Below are 23325 nucleotides of genomic sequence, written 5' to 3'. Positions count from 1 at the left end.
ACACAAAATAATTGGAGATCATAAATCATTCAAATAATAGACATCTCTTTTTCCAAAACCATCCTCGATCAACATCTATGTCTGGTGATCATATGCCCAACATTTATATTTGACGAGAAAACAATATTATCTTTAGGCTTTTATTGCAATTGGTATCTCAAGGCTTGAGTAAATACATATCAAAACCATGTAAATTGCATCTATATAATATAAATTTTACTCATGGCACAATCATACAAAAATTAAGAATTCAAATTTTCAAATAATTGAGAAAAGCATCATATCACTTTCAGAATATCACAACTGATCAAATGTCTTCACCTTAACACTAAAAGACTTTGAAATGGAAGGCAATAAGACGGGTGTAGTCTATATCATGCAGATTTACTTAAAGCAATCACTATATATATTTGATAAGCACTAATTTTTGTGCACGTATATATATATATATATATATATATATATATATATATATAGTGACCTAGGGTAATAATTAACTTGGCGCTGTAAGCAATAGCCCAGAATCGGGTGATCCTGAACCAGTTAGCCCATCCATTACCAAGTCCTCTAGGGTTAAGTTACATTTGGGTCAATACCTCACTCGGGAGAGCTTACATCATAGACCATACCGAATTAACATTCCATTAGTTCAAGTCTGTAGCCTTGTTCTCCAACTTTGATAATCCCAAGGGGAGCTTTCAACGTAGACCATACCGAAGCAATCTATCACCTGATTGCTCATTACGCAGCTTAGTTTCCACCGACTTAGGCTGAAAAAAAATATACAAAATAGGAAAAGCCACAAAATCCTCCAACAAGTTGTGCGCTCAAAAGCTCATGCCCAGTTGTATAAGGTTCGTATAGCACCAAATAAATGTAAGGAACTTGAATGAAAATAAAGTAGTTACATTTTACAATACCCCAACATGACCAAAAAACTTCAGCATCCTAGCATTAGTGGTTGATTTGTAATCGTCATCATCAATAGTTGAATAGATAAATCCTTCGCTTGCCAAAAAATCAATCATTTCACTGCAAAAATGAAAAATACTAGTGATGAACACGAGAAAGAGAGAGACAGAGAGAGAAAGCCTTACAGAACACGCTTCTTGGGCAACCCTGGCCGCCTGACTTCATCCACATGCAATCCTTGTTCTATAGCTCTATGAAACCAAAAACAGTAATTAGATCAAGGTAGCTACAAACTTTTCTAAGAACAAACTCGTTGCATATCAACTCACAGGCTAGCAGCTCCAAAACTGTCCAATGAGAAAACTGCCACACATGTTTCTAGATCGGAATTAACATAGAATGATAGAAACATGGGACAAGCAAGATTTAGCCTTCCTTGTGCCCTTAGATATACTTTGGACAAAATCCTTGCTTATTGAGGAAATCTTAAATGAATCTTTAATGATGAAATCGTTATCCAAAATCTCTATCATTTGACGATACTGCTCCATCGTTAGCAAAACAACATATCTTCAAGAAAAGGGAGAGGAGGACCTAATTGACCTAACTTAACCAAACTTTCTGCATCACTAGGCTACACTACCTATGTCAACCTTATACCTGGTGGTTGTGACAGTTTAATGGTCCTAATAATCGTATTCTATTGATAAAATACTGAACTTGACCATTTAAAAATTCAAAAAGGTATCAATGATGTCAGCATAGCAAAATCTTAACAGATATTGCACAAGTGAAAAACAATAATAAGATAGCAACAATTACCACTATTGAATGGAAGGGATAGCCCATTGGTCTGCAATCAAAAACTAATAGCCATGGGTTTAGATTGTCGACCAAGTCCATTGGATAGACCCAGTTGACACTTACAATGGGGTCGTTAGGTCAACATTTAGGTGATCGAATGTTAATGAAGGGTTTTCCCCGCATGAGAGATTGCTCTAATCGGGGATTAGGAATTGAGTGTGCGGGTTGTTGCTAGGTTTTCTTGTAAGAAGTGAGTAGAGGTAGCTGAAGGCCCAAAAACACAACTCTTATCTGAAAACACCTTTTATTCCTACATGCCACCAAGTTCTCAGGTATTGTTATGAACTATGTCCACAAGACCGAAAAAAGAAAATAGAAGCAAAGGACAAAAATTAGAAGACGATCATGTTCCTGCCCTCTAACAGCTTCTAAGCAGTGCCAAGAAGAAAAAGCTTTTAAAATCCATGGGAGGATTCTAAGAGCCTTTTTCAAGCTTAGGAGTAAAAAAGTTGAGCAGTGAATTCTTGCAATATGTAATATTTAACATAGATACATCTGACGCTCAAGATTCAGACACAAAGACAAAACATACCAACATGCTTATGACACAAATAAACAAAAACATTCTAATGAAATATTATTTTCACAAAAGATGCTTATGTAAACATGGAAAAAATGCATCAGTTCATGTCATCTGATGGCTGTGCTCTAAGGAGTGATAAACGTGAGTTAGAAGTACTCAACCAACACAATTACCTGATGGATATATTCTCAACTGCTTGTATTCTGTACTTGCCGGTTTGTTCATGAACTATATATTAAAACATGACCTACGAAATGATTCTATTGTACAAAAGAAGCACTTACACCTTCATGCAAAAGTTGTTTGGGGGATGCGGCATGTGACATTCACTGTTAAATTCTTGAATATCTGAACAAATAATCTGCAAAAAAATAGTAAAAGTGAGATGAAAACCCTAGTGGAAAGTTTTGATGGTGCAAACTTTTCATTTTTATAATAAGTTGGAGCATATAAAACGAGTAATTAAAGTGTCAAGATAGCAGCCATAAGGAGAAAGAATTAGGTGTGGAAAACAAAACAACATTACCCCTTCTGCTTTTAAAAGTGAGTTTTTTTCGCTAGAGTTGGTGTTGTATGTGTATAATATGACAACTGATGGACTGACCCAATGCTAAAGCAAGCATGATGAACAGTATAATAACATCTTTCACTCAATTCACAGTAAACCATATATCCTTTTTTAAGGTTATGAATTCTGCCTTTAGGCTTTTATTGCATGTTGATTTTGGCATCTCAGGGCTTGAGTAAATACATATCAAACCATGTAAATTGCATCGATATAATACAAATTTTACTCATGGCACAATCATACAAAAATTAATAATTCAAAATTGCAAATAATTGAGAAAAACATCATATCATTTTCAAAATATCACAACAGAATGTAGACTGGTGTAGTCATACATCAAATGTGTTGACCTTAACACCAAAAGACTTTGAAATGGAAGGAAATGAGACTGGTATAGTCTTACATCAAATGTGTTGACCTTAACACCAAAAGACTTTGAAATGGAAGGAAATAAGACTGGTGTAGTCTTACATCAAATGTGTTGACCTTAACACCAAAAAACTTTGAAATGGAAGGAAATAAGATTGATGTAGTCTATATCATGCAGATTTACTTAAAGAAATCACTATTTATATATATATATATATATATATGCACACACACATGCACAAAATTAGTGCTTTTCAAATAAACAACTATTAGTTTATTTCTTAGTGACCTTGGGTAATAATTAACTTGGCGCTGTAAGCAATAGTCCAGGATCAGGTGATCCTAAACCAGTTAGCCGATCCATTACCAAGTCCTCTAGGATTAAGTTACATTTGGGTCAATACTTCACTTGGGAGAGCTTACATCATAGTCATAGACCATACCAAATTAACGTTCCATTAGTTCAAATCTGTAGCCTTGTTCTCCAACCTCGATAATCCCAAAGAGAGCTTTCATCGTAGACCATACCGAAGCAATCTATCATCTGGAGTCATCTCAAGCTATTAAACAGATTCTTTACATTCAAAAATAGATTACTATAGATAAGCCTCTTCTCATCCTCAACATTGTGTATTGTGATAAAAAAAACAGGAACAAGCATGACAGCCTGCATTCAGGTGTTTTAAGCCTCTGCTTCTTCCCTTGTCTTCTAGCAAAACCATGATATCGTAACTATAGATAAGATGCAGTCACCAAAAATAGGTTAGGCACCCTTTTCTTGCTGAACATGTTCATTAGGTGCATACACTCAGTAGCAAAAGGTGCTACATTGGCCGAGGCTGCTGACCAAGTAAAAAGTCTAGAAAAAATCATATAAAAATAGTGAACTGCAGAAATATTGAGATTAAAATGGAAAAATCTCATGATCAGCATCTATTCAGCTCCGCCAGGCAGTGCAACCTAAATGTGATGCCTAGTCAATCAGCCTGGTAACAAGTACTTAGGTGGGCACCTAGCTGCACCTTTGACTACTAAGATTAGGTGGTACTAAGCACTGACAATCCCAACCAACTGGAGAACCTACTTAAGAACATTAAGGGTGATGATACCTGTTCATAGATATCCTGAACTCATTTCTAACCAGGCTCATTAGGTGCCAAGTTTTAAGGCAACTATAACCAACCGCATTCTCATAACACTGCACATATATATAAAACCATGTATCATAAGTATGCATGTGTCTGCTTGTATGTTTGATGCAAGGTCTTGCAGAAATTGAAAAATACATAAAAACCATGGAGAGAATATTAAATTATGAACTTCCAACTAATTTTCTTAGAAAAAACATTAGTAAAGATTCAATTAATGATTAAAATGTTTTGAAAATATTTAAAATTAATTTTGAGAAAAAAGGCCTTGCAATTCTTTGTTGTTTATTCTTTTTTGTGATTCTTCATGATAGTTTGAAAATATTGCCAATATATGTGCTTATGGTTTAGCGCTTGCCTCCTAAGCGTATACAACGAAGGACCGAACATGGTCTAAAGCTATTCCAGATGAATATAAATAAGCTTTTCAGGGTTCTGGGCCTGGCCAAGCCACAACGACATTACTTTTAAGTTTTAATACATAAAATCCAAACTCCAAAGCATGAATGAGGAAATGCAAACCACTACCAAGATACTTTTACCAGCTAGAAACCCTGTCTCCAACCCTTTGCAGCAAAGGCACAAACACTACCACTTCAAAGCATATACCATGTTTTAGTTTATTTGATATTCCAGTGCTTTGACAAAACAGCTAGAAAATTGGCTGCCATTTGCCACAAGTTGCAGTTTCCAGAAATTGTCTTAGCTACATTGAGCAACACAATCACAAAAATGAAGTGGACAAAATAATCAAGGTGCACAATCAAGGCTTAGAGAAGCATGTTATTTAAAGAAAATTTACATAATTTTTTTTTTTTGTGCATACCTTACACAGAAAGAGTTTAAAAGCCTTTTTCCTTGGAACATCTTCAAAGGACCATGAACACAAACATAACAGCCATTCCTGCAAAGGAAATATTGCCTTAATAAATAAGATCGGGAGACCACGTGACAAACTAGAAAATGGCTCCCAAAATTTGCATATGGTAGAGAAAGAGAAATTTTACATAGCAGTCGGTGCTTTTCACGTACGCAACATCTGGACCAAGGCTGCTAGAGTTCAACTTATGACAAACAGCACTTCATGCGGTTTTCTGTGGATTATGAAAGCACTAGTTAAATTAGATAGCCAAGGAAGAAGCTTACTCAACCAAAGAAATTTCATTTGATTCCTACACATCATTTACCCTGAGAAATATGATCGACGCTTACCAAGTTTACTATAAAAAATGTTGAAGGCACAATGTTTCAAATCAGAAGGTAATTACAGGACTAACGTACCGGCAGACATTTGAATAACCTACCATCAGGTAACATCAATTCTTCCCATTCCATCATCTAGGACGAATTGTGAACATCAGTAACCTTTTCAAGTTTGTACAACACCATTCCCACCAATGCCACCTTCCAAGCAATGTAATTTAAGTAAGTAGTGCAACAAATAGATGAGAACCAGAAAGGATACGTCATAAAACTTCAAGACAGATGGGCCTTCCCGCACCCAACCTCATGCAGTAAAAGTAAATTCAGACAGAAAAGCCAGAGCAAGTGGTAGCATTTGATTGACGTTCATAGAATGCCCAACCCCGGGGTGAAAGGTTCATAACTTAATTCAATGAAATATATAGCTGAACATCTGACTAGCTTCTTGCAAGATGAACAGACCCTTGATTGCCGACGATGAATGGTCACGGTGGGTAGTCACTTGACCAAATTTTAGTTATTAACCTTGATTTATGAGCCGGATCAAATCGTAGTTAGGTTTCCTGACCAGATTTAGAAGCATGTGAACCGTAAGCCGGAAATAGATTAACTTCAAAACTACATCTCTTGACCAAATTCCAAAAAGGAAATTTAAAGCACCAAGCGGATAGGGTTTTAGTGAGAACAACAGAGGGCGTAAAAGTTTCAAGTTAATAACTCAGCCAAAAAATGTATAGGTACTATCAACATGCCAACATACTCTGCGACTGCATGCAACAATTAGTATAATAAATAAAATTTTAAAAAAGAAACTGCGATCTACAGATTTTTAGATTCATGAAAGGTGTTTTTCTTTCATAATAAACTATGTTCTTCCAGAATAAGAGAGCGAATGCTATTTCAAATTATGACCTAATAAATGAAAAAAAGACAACCTAGAAAACGAAACAGGGAAAAGAACAACTAAAGCAGAAGTCCCAAGAAAAGTGAATCGATGAAAACGATCTTACAGAAAGAGGAGGAAAATCTGAAGAAACCTCGTACAGTTTCATAGTGAACAGAATGACCTTGCCATTTCCTCGCTTCTGCGATACAACGTGCAAGAAACGATTCAGATCAATTCCCGACTCAAAAGACAGTGATGACCGTGAGATCGGAGGACTGGACCAGTTTTGGGTGACAAGGATTCCACGATCACCTTGAACGTAGACAAGCCGGAATAATATTTTTCGCTCCTCTTCCGCTGCTTTTTCTCTTTCCCGAGCTGTAGAAACCAAACCCTAAGCCTCAAATTGATTGCTATTGGTGGATGCCGTGGTGAACACATTTTATATGAATACGGTGGAACCCAAACTGCCTTTCCTGCTTTGAATTATCATCAGACAGGTTATGCACAGGGTTTATCTGTTTCACCGTCAATGGAATGACCCCGCCGTTTCGTCACTTCTGCGAAAACAACGTGCAAGGAAAAAATTCGGATGACCGTGAGATCCGAGGAAAAAGAAAAAAGAATATGAAGAAAAAATTCGGATGACCGTGAGATTCGAGGCTGGCGGAGAAGAGTGGGTTGCTGTCATACTTGATCGAGTACATCACTCCTACAGAAGACGGACCGCCCAAGATCGAACGAAGCGCAGAAGAATTTTTCTCGCTTCTTTGGCTGTTTTTCTTTTACTCTTTCGCGCGCTGCAGAAACGAAAGGTCCAACGCCCTCGGTTGGGTGGTGAACCCCTTTTATATGCACGTTGGAACCCAACGGATTTTCCCGCCAAATAAGTTAAACGGATTGGATACAGTTCTGATATGGTTCAGATCCACATACGATCTGTTTTCCGACGGGAAGCCGACGGTAAACACGAGTCGCGTTGTGGTAGAGACCAGCGTGTAAGGAAGTTGGATAATTATTTTAGTTTCACATTCGACCTGGATCAGATCAATGCAGGGGAACTGACCATCCATGAGCAGGCAAGTATGACACGGTGTAATCTGTGTATTGATGTTGTGTTCTATACTTTTTTTTTTTCTTAAGCATTTGCGCCTTTATACTATTTTTAGTCTTTCTCTTGTTTTGGTATTTTTAATTTTTTATTTATTTATTGTTTTAAAATTATTTTTTCATCAAATTCGATTCACAAAAGATTCCAATGCCAATTGGATTTACCGAATATCTTAACCATTTGGCTTTAAGATTCGATTCAGAAATAAAATTGCTACAGAGATAATGAATTACTAGGAGTCAGAAACCATTTATTCATAACCTTAAATGCATACTCAAACGTTTACAAAGTAAAATAAACGAAGAGTTCCAACGAAATTGTTGTTACGACTAGCAAACTAGGCACATCCTGTCCATGATCAACCCGTTCGGCTTGATAATTTAGGCATTATTAGACTCATGAAATAAGTAAGCTTGTCCAACTATCAAACAATGTGCCAGTCAGAATAATAAATTTTTCATGCCTGCACGGAGCAACAATGCAATTGCAAAAGAAATTTCAAGAAAACTAAACATCTGTTAAATTTACAGCCATATGAACATCATGGATGTACAGAAACATATAATAGAAGTCACAATTAACGTGCCCATAATGGACTAGTTGTCTTGAACCGGAGAACGATGTCTCCTCCTCGACCTGTCACCAATAGCGAACATTTCAGGTATAATGCAGATGAAGATAGTAGCAGAAGGCAGGTCATAGAGTTGGAGCAACAAATCTACTTCCATGTTTGACAACCAAGCTGGACAATAAATGAACACCATGCAAGCAAATTCTGTGTTTGGGTGAAAATAAAATTTACATTAATATGGATCCTTGGCACATCACAATTTTTTGGAATCATGAGCAAGTCTACCTGCACAAGCTTCATGTTTACAGAGAGAGTACCCTTCTTTTGGCTTTTAAAAAAGAGATACCTTCAACAAAATTGCCAGCCTGAAGACCATTTAGTTCTTTGTATATTCTCTAAAGAAAAAAGGTTGAATAACGTGCTTTATCACAAAAACAAAAACAAAGAGGAGACAAAATTTAGATGTTTAATAGGAGACAATTACAGACACCTCAACAAAAAAATATTAAACCAAAGGACCCAGTTTGGCCAGATCGTCCTGGCTTGGCAGAAAAACGAGGCCTAACAAAACCACTGGTATCTTCAGGTGGACCTGATGCATCTTCCCATTGTTGACCACGTGACCTCATTCCCCTTGATCTTGACCTTCGTTTGTTCCTTTCCTTGAAACTGAACACCGGATCAAACACTTGATGAACAAAGCAAGATGTCTATCGATTGCCTTCATATCCATGATAATCATCAGCAGTCAGCATACTCAATCACGTAATCCCCATTAGGAACTTCCAAATGAATTGTATTCAGATGATCTTTGAAAGTTCTCCCACTCCAACTTTCGGGCAGGATCCACTTCTGATGGGCGAGCAAGAGGATGACAAGAAACCATGCTCCATAGTTCCCACAAATCCCTTGTTGCTTCAGACATCCCATATGCACGGTGAGTCCCTCCGTTTCGACCGTAACTTTTTAAAAGGGCAGTTTATGAAATTTTTTAAACTAAAGTGTGTGTTTTAAATACTACATAATATTTGGGTCTATTTTGAAAGTTTGTTGAGAGGGAAGGTTTATCGTGCCCTACCCGCCCTCTTTCCTTCTTCAGCGCGACATAATTTCTTTTTTTTGCCCTTGCCCGTGGAGAAGGCTCGTCTTCCTCTCACAGAAGATCTCCCGCATGCGGCTGCTCATTCTCGTGCCGCACGTCTGCATCAGCTCCTCTTCCTCATCTCTGTCGAGGTACGGCGCAGGCTTGCCTCTTTCTATCGCATTTTATTTCCAAACTGCCTGTGTTTCCTGCCTGTGTTTCCCCAAATCGCAGGTCTTCTTCGCCCTTTTAACATAGGGACGGTCGTTTTAGATATGCTTTATCTTTGAAAAAGTTGATATTTGTTCTAAGTCCAACTGATTGAGTCATTGAATATCTTACAGTGGCCAAAATTCATTGGATCTTTGTTGCCTTTTCTGTATTTGAGGAACATATGATCACTGTACTCATTAGCTTGCTCGCGCACGACGGTAAGGGTTGTCCTTGAGGTTCAGACAAATGGCCGATTTGCAGAGACAGACCCAGCTATGCATCCGGCTGCCCTCCTCTTTCCAAACCCTCTCCTCTTTTAAGTCTGGCCACTTCCATCTCCTCCGTATAGAAACATGTCATATTATATCATAAAGCTCTTGGCTCCCTTCACTTTGAGCCCCACATAGGATTTGCCAAGTTGGACAAGTTTCATATACTAATAGGTAATTGAATTTACAGAATTGTTAATTTTGTCGGAGAACGTGTGCTGCAAGCTTCACTGGTTGTGACCCTTCATTCAAAAAATTCTTCACCATGCACCTCTTTATTTTGCACCCATGCAAGAGCCAGAGCGGTTTCAATAGTTGAAAATTTTTTGAGGATTAGTCCCTGCTCATCTTCAATGTTTAGCACATGTGTTCGTGTTCATTGAAGCAGGAATTATTTTATTAGAGACCTCATTGAAGCTGGAAGTATGGTTAAACTGATGATAAAAAGATGATTCCTTGTAGTCTTCTTTCTGCTCCTCTTCCCTTTTGTGATTATTAAATCGTCTCTTAAATTCTTAATTTTTAAATACTGAAATGGTTCTCACAGCGTTTCTCGCCTGTGACTCCGTTGTTAGGTACTGGCCATGCTCAGTCACTAGCATTTGCTCCAGTAGCAGATGTGGCTCCGTCACTGATTGCATTCCATTTCAATCAGTATGGATGACTTTTCAGTCTTTGCTCCTGATCTCATTCTAATGCATTTGTTTTGGGTTGTTACGATCTGTTGGATGCTTTTTCGAAAAATTTTGAAATTTTTTATTAGAAAGCCGTTTTCATATTTAAATGTTAACATAAATTCAGTAAAATACTATTGGGTTGTATGATATCAAAGTAAAAAAGACTGCATATTGTTAAAATCAGTGCATTATTGCATATGTGATCATCTCACTATAGGCTAAGATTGGAATGCAACCAAAATTGTTGCTGTCAGCCTGTGGCCTATTGGTCACAGCAACACCTTCCAGCCATTAACTAGCGTGCTTTGGAGAGGGGTCTGCTTACAACATGGATGTCATATGAATATCGGACTTTCATGCGTTGTCGTTTTTCTTTGTTTGTTGCTAAATACTTTTATCTGTTTAGTTATATTTGGGCCTGTCCATTGTACTTCCTAGCATTAATGACATTATTGGTTTTTGTTTTGTGTGGTTTCTTCTCCTATCCTTGCCTAGTTCTAAATATTGCTTAGATCTTTCTTATAATTCTGCTTTTCTTGTATTTGCAGTTATGACTTGTGACCTAATTTTGCTGATGGCGGGTCAAATTTGTCATGAGCAAGGGAAGGCTCAATGAGGCAGCGCATTGTTGTAGACAGGCTTCAACAGTCGTTGTCTGGTATGTTTTTTTTTCCTCTTTTTCTTCCTTTTCTTCTTAATTGGTGGACCGCACTTGTCTAAGACAGTCTTATTGTCAAAAAATGTTTCCTCTTTATGCAGCCCAAATTAATTGTCGTAGAAACATTTGGGAATATGATGAAGGTCCATGGTCCATTACAAGAAGTGAGTTGCTTTGTTGCCCTGTGTGCTTGGGTATTGTATGTTCACTTTGGGTGCAAGCATTTTGTGTTTTCATCTTCTTGCATGTGATTATAGTTTTTTGAATTTTCTGTGATTTTTATTGACCTTTAATAGTTTAATTAGGAAAAATTGTTTTTGAGAACTTTTATTATGTTCTACTTTGTACAGAAATTCAGAAAAAAAAATACAAAAAATACCAAAATTGTTCAAAAAATTCAGAATTTTGGTTTTCTAAAATCCCCTTCTTCTGTAGATAAAAAATCCTTAGTTTTCATATCGTCTCTTTACAATATAATGTCTTTTTAACCCAGATTTGTGAACCAGTCAGAAATCGAAAAGTCTGCCTTTGTTCTATATCCGAACACATTTTTACTTTTGCTTTCTGCAGACAACCTTACATTCAGAGTCTAATAGTGTCCAATCCCATAGTTGTCATCATCATTTCCCTAATGATTTTAAGGAAAGAGAAGAAATTAACCTAAACCTCTTGCAAAACTTTCAATCAGTTGCTGACCTAACATTTATGAGAACTTGTCATCCTTAAGTCAACCTAAAGTTGGTGAAGTTTGTTCTTCTACTCAGCCTACCCATCTTGTTTCGCATTCACCCCTCTCTTTAGAGAACATAGTTCATGCCTCCTGGTGATATACCATTTGATGTCAAGAACGTTTGTAAAAGGAAAAAATTTTAATTTTGTTTAAAAACATTTTTAAAATGTCTTCTCTCACAATGATATGTCTTTGCTTTACTCTTAGTATCTTCCCGAGTAGGAGAAAATTTCAAGTTTTTGTTGTCAATCAATGGAAGAGGAAAGTTGAAAAAATCCTGGATCTGAACATTAAGGAAAAATCCTATGAAGCTGAGAAAGTGAAGATTAGGAAATGATATTGACTCTGGTGTTCAAACATTTTCAAGGATTTGGCATGAAAATATACTGAGAGAGAAGCCACAATGCTTTGTAAGATCTTGGCAGGTTGCAAAATGAGTGTTGAGAGATAGGCTCGGGGCTTGTGTAGTTGTTCTTCTGAGTCAGTAATCAAGAGTACCGGGTAGGCATAAAGTTGATTTATGTCTATTTCGCGAAGATAAAGATTTACGAACCTTTGGCTCGTCGAAAACCCGTAAGGTGAAGCGGGTTGGACGCGTGACAAAGCTACACATAACCACCAAAGCAGTGGAGCTTCGTAGTAGCCTTTGAGGTGGTGAGGTATTCCCTCAAAGGTGAAGGTCGGCCTAAAAAAAAAATCAAAAGAAAAAAAAGTCAAAAGGCAAAAAGCTGAATGCAAAAGAAAAAAAAAAAAGAAAAAAAAACAAAAGGTGTCTGCCAAGAGATGAAAGACATGAAGGCTGAACTCGCAGGAATTAAATGTGACAGTCTTTCGTGGATGTGTGTTTTTGGGGTCAATATCTGCTCCTTTTCTTGATTACCTAAGATGTCGAGGATGATTCCTTTATGTTCACATTTTGGAAATTGAAAGTTATCCCTTCTAGAGATTCAACAACATTGATGTGAAATGGATCCTAATCCTTGTACGGTACTATGGGTAAAAAAATGACATATTTATTTGCACAACACGAGCACTCAAGCTTATGAGTTAAATTGATAATTTTGAACTATTTCAAAGTAAAAACTTGACATGTTTTGTTATGTTTCGAGGTTTTTTAGGCATAAGAGGAATTAACCAATACCCTTTGGTCTTGAAAGGTGTTTGCCATTCATTAACGAACTACTAGTCCGTTAATGGAATTGGTGAAACTCTTCAAACCTAGTTCACTTATGCAATGTGACCATTTGTCCATCTTTTCCTCTGTCTTAGGAGAGGCAGATCATTTGGGAACCTGACCCATTATTCCATCTTAACCGAGTGTCTTCAGCCCGTTGAAATGCCTTCAACCTGTTTTTCAACATAACCTAGACTTAGGGTTGAGGCTGTCATGGAAGATCTCTTATATGTTTTCAAAAGAATTGGTCGATTTTGAACTGTGACATTTTTGAAAAGTTCTATCCTTTGAACTTGCATGAGTTTTGTTCCTGGGTTCATCTAATATATGTATGGTTTTGCAAAATGGGGTGGAGTTATTCTTCATCATCACCAACTAGCAACCCATGCCTTTGCTTCGACAGATGGGTTCCTCATAGTTTTGAACCAGGTTAGTATTCAGTTTCTTCTTGTGTCATGTTAGTTGAATGTTATGGATATTTTGACTAGTATGTGTTTGTTTATCCACAAATCAAGATAGTAGCCTGCATTGGGGGAAAATCATGATATTATTGAGTCTTTTCTCATTGATGCTATTTTCATTTAAGGCTGGCTCTTCGACCTCCTCCTTGTCGATTGAGGCTATTGCTTTTAATCCAGTTCTTCCCCTTCCCATAACAGACATGTGGAAAAGAAGGTGGGCTGAGGTTAGTCCAAAATATATTAGAATGCAAGTTCTTTAGGCATGAAAATAGCTAACACTTATTTCAGAATGTCATGGAAAGCTTGTTTTAAGATCTGTTATTGGTTTTTGATGTTATCCAGATGTTGCTGTTGTAAGTAAGGCCCAGGATGATGAACTAGAAGGTGAACAGTGATATATATATATATTTTCCAAGAACAATATATGCCTTTTCTTTTTATGTTCGTTCTGGTTTAATGCATAATGTTTGTTGTGGTTTAAAGCATATGGAAGATATGACTCAGGTTAGGTTTCTGTCATGAACATGTGTCTCTCTCTCTACTCATACCCAAGTATAAAGACACGTGCACAAGTATTGAAAAACATGTATTTGTTGATGTGAAGCTAGTGCTTCAATTCTTGTGGCACCCAACTGATTGAGTCATTGAATCAACCAATTCACCAAATGAGCACCCTAACCAATTTGTTTTACAATGAGATTTTGATGAAACTGATTAAGACTGTTGTTGGGAGGAAAGGTGGTCATTGGTGATTCTTACCAAAACTGGTTTGGGGAGCACAAGGAGCAAGTCATTGATGCTGTTACACTGACGACAACATCTATGTGTTCCACTTACCTTAGTTTTTAATAAGCTGTGTGGATTGGACGACAAGGCTGTAGATTCAATTTAAGATGATAAGGTGCTAGAAGTTGTAGACCCTAGGTGAGGATGGGAATCCCCTTGTAAGTTTTAAGTACTTTCTTTACAACCATGTAATTTATCTGTAGTTGTTTTTCTGCTAACTAGATGTGCACATGTATAGATCTTGTTCATGCTAGTGGTATTCAAAATTCATGGACTACACAATTGATGACATGCCCATTGATAAGCATTTGTTTTTTTATGAAAATCAGTTTTTTAAGTATTCCCGTCTTGTCACATATGAAAATAACTTGTTCTTCTTAAATTGTATTGAGGGTCTGGCATTGATCGGTTCTGTTTGATATTTCAATGGGTTGGATATGCCTTCATTTGGATCGATATCTAGTATGAAGTTTATGGTTGGACGATACCATCTTTTTTAAGAAAAATAAACACTTATGCTTGAATATGTCATTCACAGACAATACAGTCTCATAGGCACCCATGGCGGCAGCAGACCACCACCAGTAGGCGGAGAGGGGTAAGTAGATTGTCCATCGGCGAGCTGGCAGCTCAGGTACAAGCATCTCTCTCTCTCTTTCATTTCCGTGAAGGTTGACCAAAAGGCCCTCTGTTTTGGGGCCTGTTTTCTCTCTCTCTCTCTTGCTCCTGCCGATTTACAACAACGGGAATTCTACAACAACCTGCGTTGATTTCCTTTTCTGATTTTGATTTTTTTTTTCTAAATATCAATTGGCGACGGATTAAGTAGTCGCAAGAAATTTTTCTCACTAACCACCTTTTGCCTAGGAGACCTTGGTTGACAAGCCAGAGGTTGTGGCCATTGTTTGTGGCGACGACCTTAGTGTCTCTAGTGGCGACGACCTAAGTGTTTCTGGCGGAAGGTATTGCCGTGGTAAAAAAATCAGGACTGGTTGTAGTGATCCTCTTGAACTTGTGGATATTGACACAACTGAAGCCACGCATTGACCATTAAACAAATGAAACCGATAAAATGAAAACTTTTCTACCGGGAGCCCAACGCATTCTATGAAAAGAAAATTTTAGGTCATGCAATTTTTCTGTGCACCCACAATATATATCCGTTATGCAGTATATCCGAGTGTATGGTGCACTACTCACATCCGAGTGGGTGGTTAGTTTTCGATTAGTGTGATCGCCACTATTATTTTCTCGAGTTTGCTGATTGAACTTAAGGAATTAGTGGAACGTTCACTCTACGAACTTGCTAGTGCAAAATTGAAAGTCGATCAGAAAGAATGATAGATTTGGTCAAAAGAGGTACGGAACATCTCTTGGTGTTGAACGGACTAACCGAAGTAATATGTGAGTCTGAATGCTTTAAAATCCGATCCATCGTGAAAATTTTATTCTCTTTGCGTGGAACATGAGTATCATTTGATTGGCCGGTTTGTTGGAATTTTTTTTGTTATATATTGGTACCCTCATTTGCTCTTTCTTGTTCGGCCACAGTTTAGACGTATAGCCGAACAAGGGTGGGTCGCTTATTTGTTTGCTGTTGTCCTAGCTACTAATTCTACGGATTTCAATTCCTTTTCTTTTTCCCTGATTCGACATGTTTTCATTTCATGTCGCCAAATGTGATCCTTTCTCTCCACACTAAATAATTACATTTTTACATTTGGAGGTGATCAAGCCATACTGTCAAGGGGTCGTCAAGAATCTGGATCCTCCACATGAGGTGATCTCTTTTTCTCTATTTTAGATCTCTTTAATGATTTAAAAAAATAATAGAAAACAAGAACTCTCCCTCTCTCTCTTTCTCTCTCTTCAATAACAACTAGAAGAAAAAGCCCAAGAGCCCAACGCACTCAAAAGAAATCAGCCCCCCTTCTCTTTCAACTTTTTTATTTATATTTTCAAATTTAATCTATCAAGCGGTGCTTTCCTTTTGTTTTTGTTTGGATCCGGTCCTTTACATGAAAGTGATCCAACACAACAATTTGTTTACCATCGGCCTTAGACCAGGCTGGTTTATCTATATGTATCTCTCCCTCCGCCGAAGCCCCTCACTACCACTCCACCGCTACCACTCCACCATCATCCTTAATGCTACTCTTGTGTTTCTTTCTTACTCTATTTTGACATGGGCCTCCTCCTCACCAATATTGATGCCAAAGGAAGTGCCACCCTACTGAACTCGGAGGAATTCTGTGAACAAGCCCATCAAGTCGTTGATTTCATAGCCGACTATTATAAGCACATTGAGGACTACCCAGTGCTCAGCCCCTCCCCTCGTCGATGTATATGTACTGTCGTGGTCTATTTGCAGGTACACTTGCAATTACAAATTAAATTAAAAAACTGATTTCTAAATAATAGGATTTCATTAAACAAAATCAAAGTTTAATTTGTTATCATTTACGAGCTTGTCAAAAATCTCTCTGGTCATAACCGATGCTCGTCCTGGGAGGCAGACTATAGCTTATCTCTATCTTATCGGGTTCCATCTGAGCTTATTTTAAGTTCTACACAAGTTATAATCAGAATATCGAAGTCAACAAAAATGATGCAAATAGGTGTAGGGAAAGTTATCTTAGGGTTTATTGTGAACTTAATCCATTACGATATTGTTCACTTCCTTTATCCCAATCGTGCGTAAGGCCGATCGACCATACAAAAGACAGTACCTTCGGGATGACGATGAGCTCACTTTCCTTCCGTATTACTTTGATCTCCTTCTTGGTGACATGCAATACGTTCTGCTTCCTGTGGGCATTTGCCCATACTGACTTGCCATTCTGCCATCAAAGTATTTATTCTAACCCACTCCTTGCTTAAGTTACATCAGTGTCTTCTATCTTTATCAACTGCTCCTAGACTATTGTTATCCCTATCTTATACACCCCCAAAAGTGAAAATTAATGTGTGCAAATGACAATGTCAATCACAAACGAATGCATGACGTGCCATTTTATGTTCTTATCGTGAAAAGGTCTTTGATTGTATTTCAAAGTTGACCTTAAGGACGAATTAACAAGGGCAACAATAAGGAATACCTAAAGTATGGAGCATGACCCAGCTTGGGTCCGACCCGGTTAGGCCCGTTTGATAATAAAAGTATATTTTAATTATAAAATAATTATTTTAATAATATAAAATATATTTTATTATAAAATACATATTATTAAGTTTGAAAAAGAACAAAAATTATTTTTTATAAATTATTAATGGGCTGGACCGACCCGGGCCCAACCCGACCTTGACCCGATCGGGCTAGGTACCGGGTACTCATCAGCAGCCTGGCCCGGTGGGCCCAACCTGATACCCGACCGGGCTAGGTACCGGGTACTCAGCAATAGCCCGGCCCGGTACCCAGGCTTAATATGAAGATCAAGGCATGCTCAGCCTTCATTCTGCCTTCCATGATTTGGTGTTCTTACTGTGCAGATCCTATGCTAATTTAATTAACAGTTCCTTTCAAGATTCTTAATGAATATTAATATTTAAACATTTCTTTTTAAAAAAGCTTCATTACTGTGTTAGACTGGATGACCAAAATCCGCCTACAAATATCTACAAGATCGTATATCGTTCCTGATTTAATTTTGAAACGGTTTAGTTGAATCTGTTAAATCAGGAAAATGATTTTAGAATTTGATATAAAGTTTCATAATTGGATCTCAGACGCGGTAATTCCATTCAAGAAATACAGAATTCGAGTCTAAGTCCGAATCTGATTGCAAAAGCAATTGAAAAAGGCACATAAGCCATTGAAAATGGAATGCACATGGCAGTCAAAACGATAAAAGCGGCTTTAAACGCAAACGAGCTTACCATCGTCGATCTGATAAAAATATTCAATAATAGTTTTTTGTTGCTAGATTTGATAATATATCTAATACAGGTGATGCATATATAAGTGCATAAAAAACTTATGAAAGTTATTTCTGTAACGACAGCACGCAAATTTATAAAAAATAATTTTTTAAAACTGTCTAAATCTATTTTAAGAATTCTTTAACCTCTGCGTGCGCTAGGATTTCACCCGACAATTTTTGTTGACTTTTAATCTTTGATTATTCGCTCTGGGGAGACACAAACTATGCCTACTACATCAAAGGTGTATACATCAACGAGTAATCGGATTTTGATGGTACGAGACTCGGATATTTTTTAAAATTCAGTACTTAAAGATCCAATATCACATCGGAGTCTGGTTAATAATTATGGTTATTGTGTTTTCTTATTGAATTAAACTATCTGAATGTAAGATACAAATCTAGGCGCAGATTTGTATCAGAATTTATGCTAAAAACCACGGCGTGACCTCTCAGCCAAATCTACTGGACCGCCTGGTGATCAACTTGCGTTTCTGCTCACCTAGAGCACATATTTTAGGTAATATTAAATGTTTGAGGCTAAGGCTTCACTTGAAGTGAATTGCCAGTGCCATTAGGTGCATGCAAACCACGTACTCCAGAAGGGAGAATTTTGGTAATCATTTGAAAAGAAATGTTTTTTTTTTCACTTGTCCTTTTTGTTTGTTTTAATTTTTTTTATTAATTGAAGGCATTTTTGTTACACAGGAAAATTTAGTGGCTCCATTTGAATGATTGCTTCGAACAAACAAGAAAGCAATCAAAATAAAGCTAGAGAAGCAAGTAATTAGAAAAAGATTTTTTTTTAATCCTTTATTATCATTCTGTTCTGGCCGTCGGATTTAGCAGGTCAAAGTGAAATGGTCGATTATACATATTTCTTGCACCAATAACAAAACCCTCCTTTGCTCTAGCTTACAGTAAAGAAGCAACATCCATTGCGACGCTCTCCGCAGTTATCCCTGATCCATCTCGTCTTATTCTACTTACTGTAGTTTGACAGCCTCGCCACTATCTTATCTTAATATAAGCACATTGAGGACTATCCAGTGCTCAGCCCTGTCAAGCCAGGTTATCTGCGGCGGCACTTGCAATAACATATCAGACCAGTCACATGTATCATGCTTTAATACTTTTATGATCACTTTCATCAGGGAAGGGAAATTGCGCAGTGGTATTGAATCGTCCTCACCAATTCAGTTCAGTTCGCCCGTCCACGCACAAAAAACAAGAGAAAAAAAGTCCCTCCCACCCTCAACCTCGTGCAATCTCAGGCACACTGACATGCACGTTGGCGCACGCACCCACACGCATACACAAACCATCAAAGCTCTTACATTCACAATATGGAAATGACAGAGATACCCTGTAAGGCCAACGACCAAGGACATCCATACACATATGTTTACGCAAATTAAAACGTCATGATTGTCCTAACGAAGAACACGTCTCACCGTTGACCAAAAAAATTTCGGTAAACAATCGCGCGAAAGTAGATGAGGCCACCGCGACTACAGTCTGGGTCATTGCGCGGGAACCGTTAGCGGGTTGGAAACCGCTATTTCTGCTGCGTCTGAGAAATTCTGCCGATCATGTCCGCTGCGTTGCCGCCTAGTTGGCCATCGGAAGCCGCCGGAGTCCCCACCGGGTACATTCTGGGTGCATAGTATACCGGTTGCGGAACTGCCCCCTCCTGGATCATGCCGGTCGGGTAATCGAAGGTCTCGGCGGCTGGCCTCGTCTCCGGCGCCACACTTCGGTACACTTGGCCCTGCGAGGCCCTATGCAGCAGGACCGTCGGGAGAGGCAGGTTCGCTGGAGGGATTACGCTTGTCGGCACCATCGGCTGACCGTAGGAAAACGGGACAGCTCCAGCCGGAATGTAATAAACCGGCATCGGCGCAACCGGCGGGTTTCCGGCGGGATAGTGAGATTCGGGTAGATATGGCCACACCTGTTCTTGGCGAGAGAAGCTCAGATTCGGGAAACCCTCGGCAGCCGGATTCGGAGGTTCTGCCCTACTTGCTCGAGGGGCGGTCAGCGGATCGCCCTCTGGCTTGATCTTGAGCGGGGGGAGATCGGGAATCGGCGGGACGGACATCGCGGAAGTAGGTGTAGAGATGTGCTGAGGTGTTGCTGGAGGTGCAGGGGATCCAGATTCGGAAGCGGACGCCTGATCCCCGGCAATCGGCCGCAGTTTTGACTTCGGAGCGGCCGGCGGCCTCTGGACGCCGTCATCTCGGTCCATGGCTTCAGGATGATCGAAGCCGAAGAGGTAGTCTGGCACCTCAGATACGACCGACGATGCCTCCGATCGCCGCCGCTCGAGCTCGGGAACGGGGCCGCCCCTAGAGGATCCGCCGCCGTTAAGGGCATCTAAGAACCAATCCCCCCGCTTGGATCCATCAAGGAAGGCACCAAGGCCGTCCGATCGGCTGGTGGACGACGCGGGAAAGAGGAATAGCCTGAGTCTAGCCGCGCGACCTCCGGAAATGGATAGGCGATCGAACTCTTCTATCATGTTCTCGACATCCTCGTCGGTCGTTACAGAAATTAGGGCGTCGAGGTCCTCGTTCGGAAGCTGGTACTTCACGGTCACGTCGTCGCCGGCGATCTTCGATAGCTTCGCCATCAGGCCCGCGAATCCTGTGTTTCGGCCTACGGCAACGATCCTTGTTTCTCCGCCGACGTACCGGAGCTGGTTGTCGTGGGGGCGGGGGAGAATCCGCCCGCCGAAGGAGCACATGAAGCGGACTCGTGCCTGCCCATCCTCGGCCCATCTCTGGTGGTATTCGGCCTCGCTGCCGCGGCTCAACGTGGTGGAGCGCGGGGAGGAGCCGACTGAGTCGGCGTAGCCCACGGAATCCGGCTCGGATTGAGGGTGAGTCGCCGCCGCCATCTGGATCCCTCGAGAATCGTGGATTTCCTTTTTTCCAGCGCCTTCGCTCGGTCAGATTCCGGCCATCGACCTGCTTCCCGTCACGCCTAAAAATTAGAGCCCTCGAAGATTAACAAAACGAAGGATTTCCGAGGAGCTTCGGAAAACAACAAATTTCTCGCCCGCCTCTGAAAGGGACGGCAACAACAGGCCGCTCGTCCATTCCGGATTCCTGAAGGGTAAGTTAGTCATCTTGGTTAGACCCTGACGTGCTACAGGCTCTTCAGGGGTAGGTGTGCGATGCGTTGGAAAGGCAACTGGTTCTTTCGGTCTTGACCAAAACGTCACTTGTGCTTGTGGAAAACGTTGGCTGAAAAGCCTTAAGCGTACTAATCAGTAATTACAAATGTGCCAAAATTTTGACAGAAAATATCTGCCGCAATCATGTTTAAAATATCTAAAATTCATCTTCTTTGTATAAGAATTGAAAACAAAAAAGAAAGGTTTTAGAAAACCTTCGCAAGGCAATTTGAGTAGGAAAAGAGAAAAGGAAGCACTTGCACGTATGGATCTTCCACTCGCTATAAACCAAATATTGTTATTGTCAATAACTATGGGCCTGCATTCAAAGCTGTGGACTGAACCCACTCGTCATTGAGTCCTGGTAGGCCGATCCGAATCTTGATTTTTATTTTTCTAGTCTGTATTCAAAATATATATGTATATATATTTTTACTGATCTTGCTGCTGGTGTAAACAAATGGTCCTATAATTCGAAACAAAAAACGGGTTGAACCAAAATTTCGAAAAGTGACAGGGGTGATTGATTCGCCCTTCTTTTTGCCAGCCTGTGCTCTAGAGGCAAATAATTTTTTTTTTCAGATTGAAAAGAATTCTTCTGCCCTTTTTCTTCTACGGTCAAAATATTTTACTAGTTAATTAAAAGGGAGCAACGGCTACCATGTCTCTGGAACACTAACATAATCAAGATGCTGAGAAAGGTAGTTGATAATGCTCGAAATTTTAGTTGGTTGGTCTGCTGATTGGATTGGGTAATGAATTGTTATTAGGTAGTAGCAAACTAAGATCAAGATGAAGGCGTGGTTTTATGAGAAATTTTGATTTGAATGATGCAAGTTGGTTTTGAAGCCCATGTTCATATTATATTGCCCTTAATATGCAGGTTGGAGGATAACTTTTAGATTCGACCTCAAAGCCGTTAGATCATGGTACCGAAATTCCCCTGCTTTGACTGACTGATGGTAAGGTAAAAAAAATTGATTTTTTTTTTTTCAGATTTGAGCATTATGAAGATCGAAATATCGCCTTGACTGAAGAAGCCAAAGCCTGCAGTAGAGGAAAAGCTCGGGATTCGCACATCAGTAGTTCAAAAATCCTCAAAATCCATAGAGCGGTGCGGTTCGTTAAATTCTTCAAGCAAAATCTTTTGATGGCAATGATCATCTACAACTACAAGCTTGAAAGGTTCTCGTCACAGATTTGAAATTTAGACGACAGAAACAAGGTACGTACTTTGGCCAATAATCTTTTATTCTTATAGCAAGAAATCACAAAAACCTATATGAACATATGAATTAAAAGGCAAAGTAGGCTTGCTCTCGGAGAGGAAATTGTGGGTTTAATCCTTGTCGCTTAAGCAAAGAATTGGAACCAACCCTGTTGAACTGAAATCCGCCACTAAATTGCGAAACAAATAGTTTCATGATACCAGAAATCGCAGAAAATTTCAGGAAATATAAAGCGTCAACAGCCATAGCATAGAAATTGAAGCACCAGATGAGAAAACATAAGTATACAGGACCCATTTGTTTTCGTTTTCATGTCAGTTCAACGAAAAAAGAATTGTATGAGCAGCAAAAGAAAGGGGGGAAAGAAGATAATACATACTTTTCAGTTTGGTGAACTTCTTGAGACGCAATTAGAGCTTGCAGAATGGAGCAGCTGGGTCGTCACAAAAGGGAGAGAGAAACAGAGAGGGAGGGCGCTTAACTTTAGCAGCAGGGTGACGGAGACACAACTAAGAGATGATCGGCTGGTGGGGCCCGGATTTGGTTGTCAAAGACGTGTCCTCTTTTCTCACCCTCTGTCTTTTTTCTCTCCCTTCGTTGCTTCTGTCCCATACTTTGCATGCATTTCTCTATAAAAAATATTTATTTTCCAAAAGACACTTAAATTATAATTGAAATAACGTTTCAAAAAGTTTCGTCCGCTCATTTTGTATTATATAACAAAGTGCACACAATATTCAAACATGATTAGCTTTGTTTGCTCCACAAATAGTCGTGCTTGTTTTCTCATGCCG

General features: G+C 39.1%; 2 protein-coding genes and 1 long non-coding RNA gene across 11 annotated transcripts; 1 reads left to right on the top strand and 2 right to left on the bottom strand.

Annotated features, from left to right (window-relative positions):
* Window positions 1-596: 596 nt before the first annotated feature.
* LOC116245831 (uncharacterized) lies at window positions 597-7274 on the bottom strand. Its single transcript, XR_004170604.2, has 9 exons — window positions 7167-7274; window positions 6786-7033; window positions 6598-6672; window positions 5689-5788; window positions 5392-5478; window positions 5211-5288; window positions 2584-2660; window positions 1098-1163; window positions 597-1032 (listed from the first exon to the last, which is right to left on the bottom strand). It is a non-coding gene; the product is annotated as an uncharacterized LOC116245831 (long non-coding RNA).
* Window positions 7275-9267: 1993 nt separating this feature from the next.
* Window positions 9268-22976, top strand: LOC126410290 (uncharacterized). 8 transcript variants are annotated; one of them, XR_007574055.1, is made up of 10 exons: window positions 9268-9388; window positions 10944-11053; window positions 11155-11217; window positions 13313-13386; window positions 13544-13642; window positions 13761-13802; window positions 14743-14838; window positions 15931-15984; window positions 22186-22527; window positions 22850-22976. XR_007574055.1 is itself a non-coding variant. In XM_050079037.1 (8 exons), the coding sequence occupies exons 2-7, from the start codon at window positions 11008-11010 to the stop codon at window positions 22195-22197; spliced, it is 345 nt and encodes a 114-aa protein (XP_049934994.1). In that variant the 5' UTR covers window positions 9268-9388; window positions 10944-11007; the 3' UTR covers window positions 22198-22231; window positions 22299-22901. The 8 variants fall into 8 exon arrangements, 4 of the variants coding, with proteins under 4 accessions (XP_049934994.1, XP_049934992.1, XP_049934999.1 ...); XR_007574056.1 differs by lacking the exon at window positions 15931-15984 and having other exon boundaries at window positions 22186-22231; window positions 22299-22901; XR_007574059.1 differs by lacking the exon at window positions 15931-15984 and having other exon boundaries at window positions 22186-22269; window positions 22356-22901.
* LOC116258953 (uncharacterized) lies at window positions 19438-23002 on the bottom strand. Of its 2 annotated transcripts, none has more exons than XM_031636496.2 (2): window positions 22911-23002; window positions 19438-21093 (listed from the first exon to the last, which is right to left on the bottom strand). In XM_031636496.2, exon 2 carries the CDS (start codon window positions 21021-21023, stop codon window positions 19683-19685), a length of 1341 nt encoding a protein of 446 aa, XP_031492356.1. In that variant the 5' UTR covers window positions 21024-21093; window positions 22911-23002; the 3' UTR covers window positions 19438-19682. The 2 variants fall into 2 exon arrangements, with proteins under 2 accessions (XP_031492356.1, XP_031492338.1); XM_031636478.2 differs by having other exon boundaries at window positions 19438-21109; window positions 22911-23000.
* Window positions 23003-23325: the final 323 nt, after the last annotated feature.

The sequence above is a fragment of the Nymphaea colorata genome, chromosome 1 (genome assembly GCF_008831285.2).
Source record: "Nymphaea colorata isolate Beijing-Zhang1983 chromosome 1, ASM883128v2, whole genome shotgun sequence".
NCBI lineage: Eukaryota > Viridiplantae > Streptophyta > Magnoliopsida > Nymphaeales > Nymphaeaceae > Nymphaea > Nymphaea colorata.
This window is presented reverse-complemented; position numbering and strand designations above follow the sequence as displayed.

Excerpts from the sequence above, each read along its gene's own strand:
- LOC126410290 (XM_050079037.1), top strand. The coding sequence starts at position 11,008 with ATGAGGCAGCGCATTGTTGTAGACAGGCTTCAACAGTCGTTGTCTG. Across the intron at positions 13,387-14,742 it reads TCCTCATAGTTTTGAACCAG|ACAATACAGTCTCATAGGCA; the intron begins GTTAGTATTCAG and ends TGTCATTCACAG. Across the intron at positions 14,839-15,930 it reads TCGGCGAGCTGGCAGCTCAG|GTGATCAAGCCATACTGTCA; the intron begins GTACAAGCATCT and ends TTACATTTGGAG.
- LOC116258953 (XM_031636496.2), bottom strand. The coding sequence starts at position 21,023 with ATGGCGGCGGCGACTCACCCTCAATCCGAGCCGGATTCCGTGGGCTAC.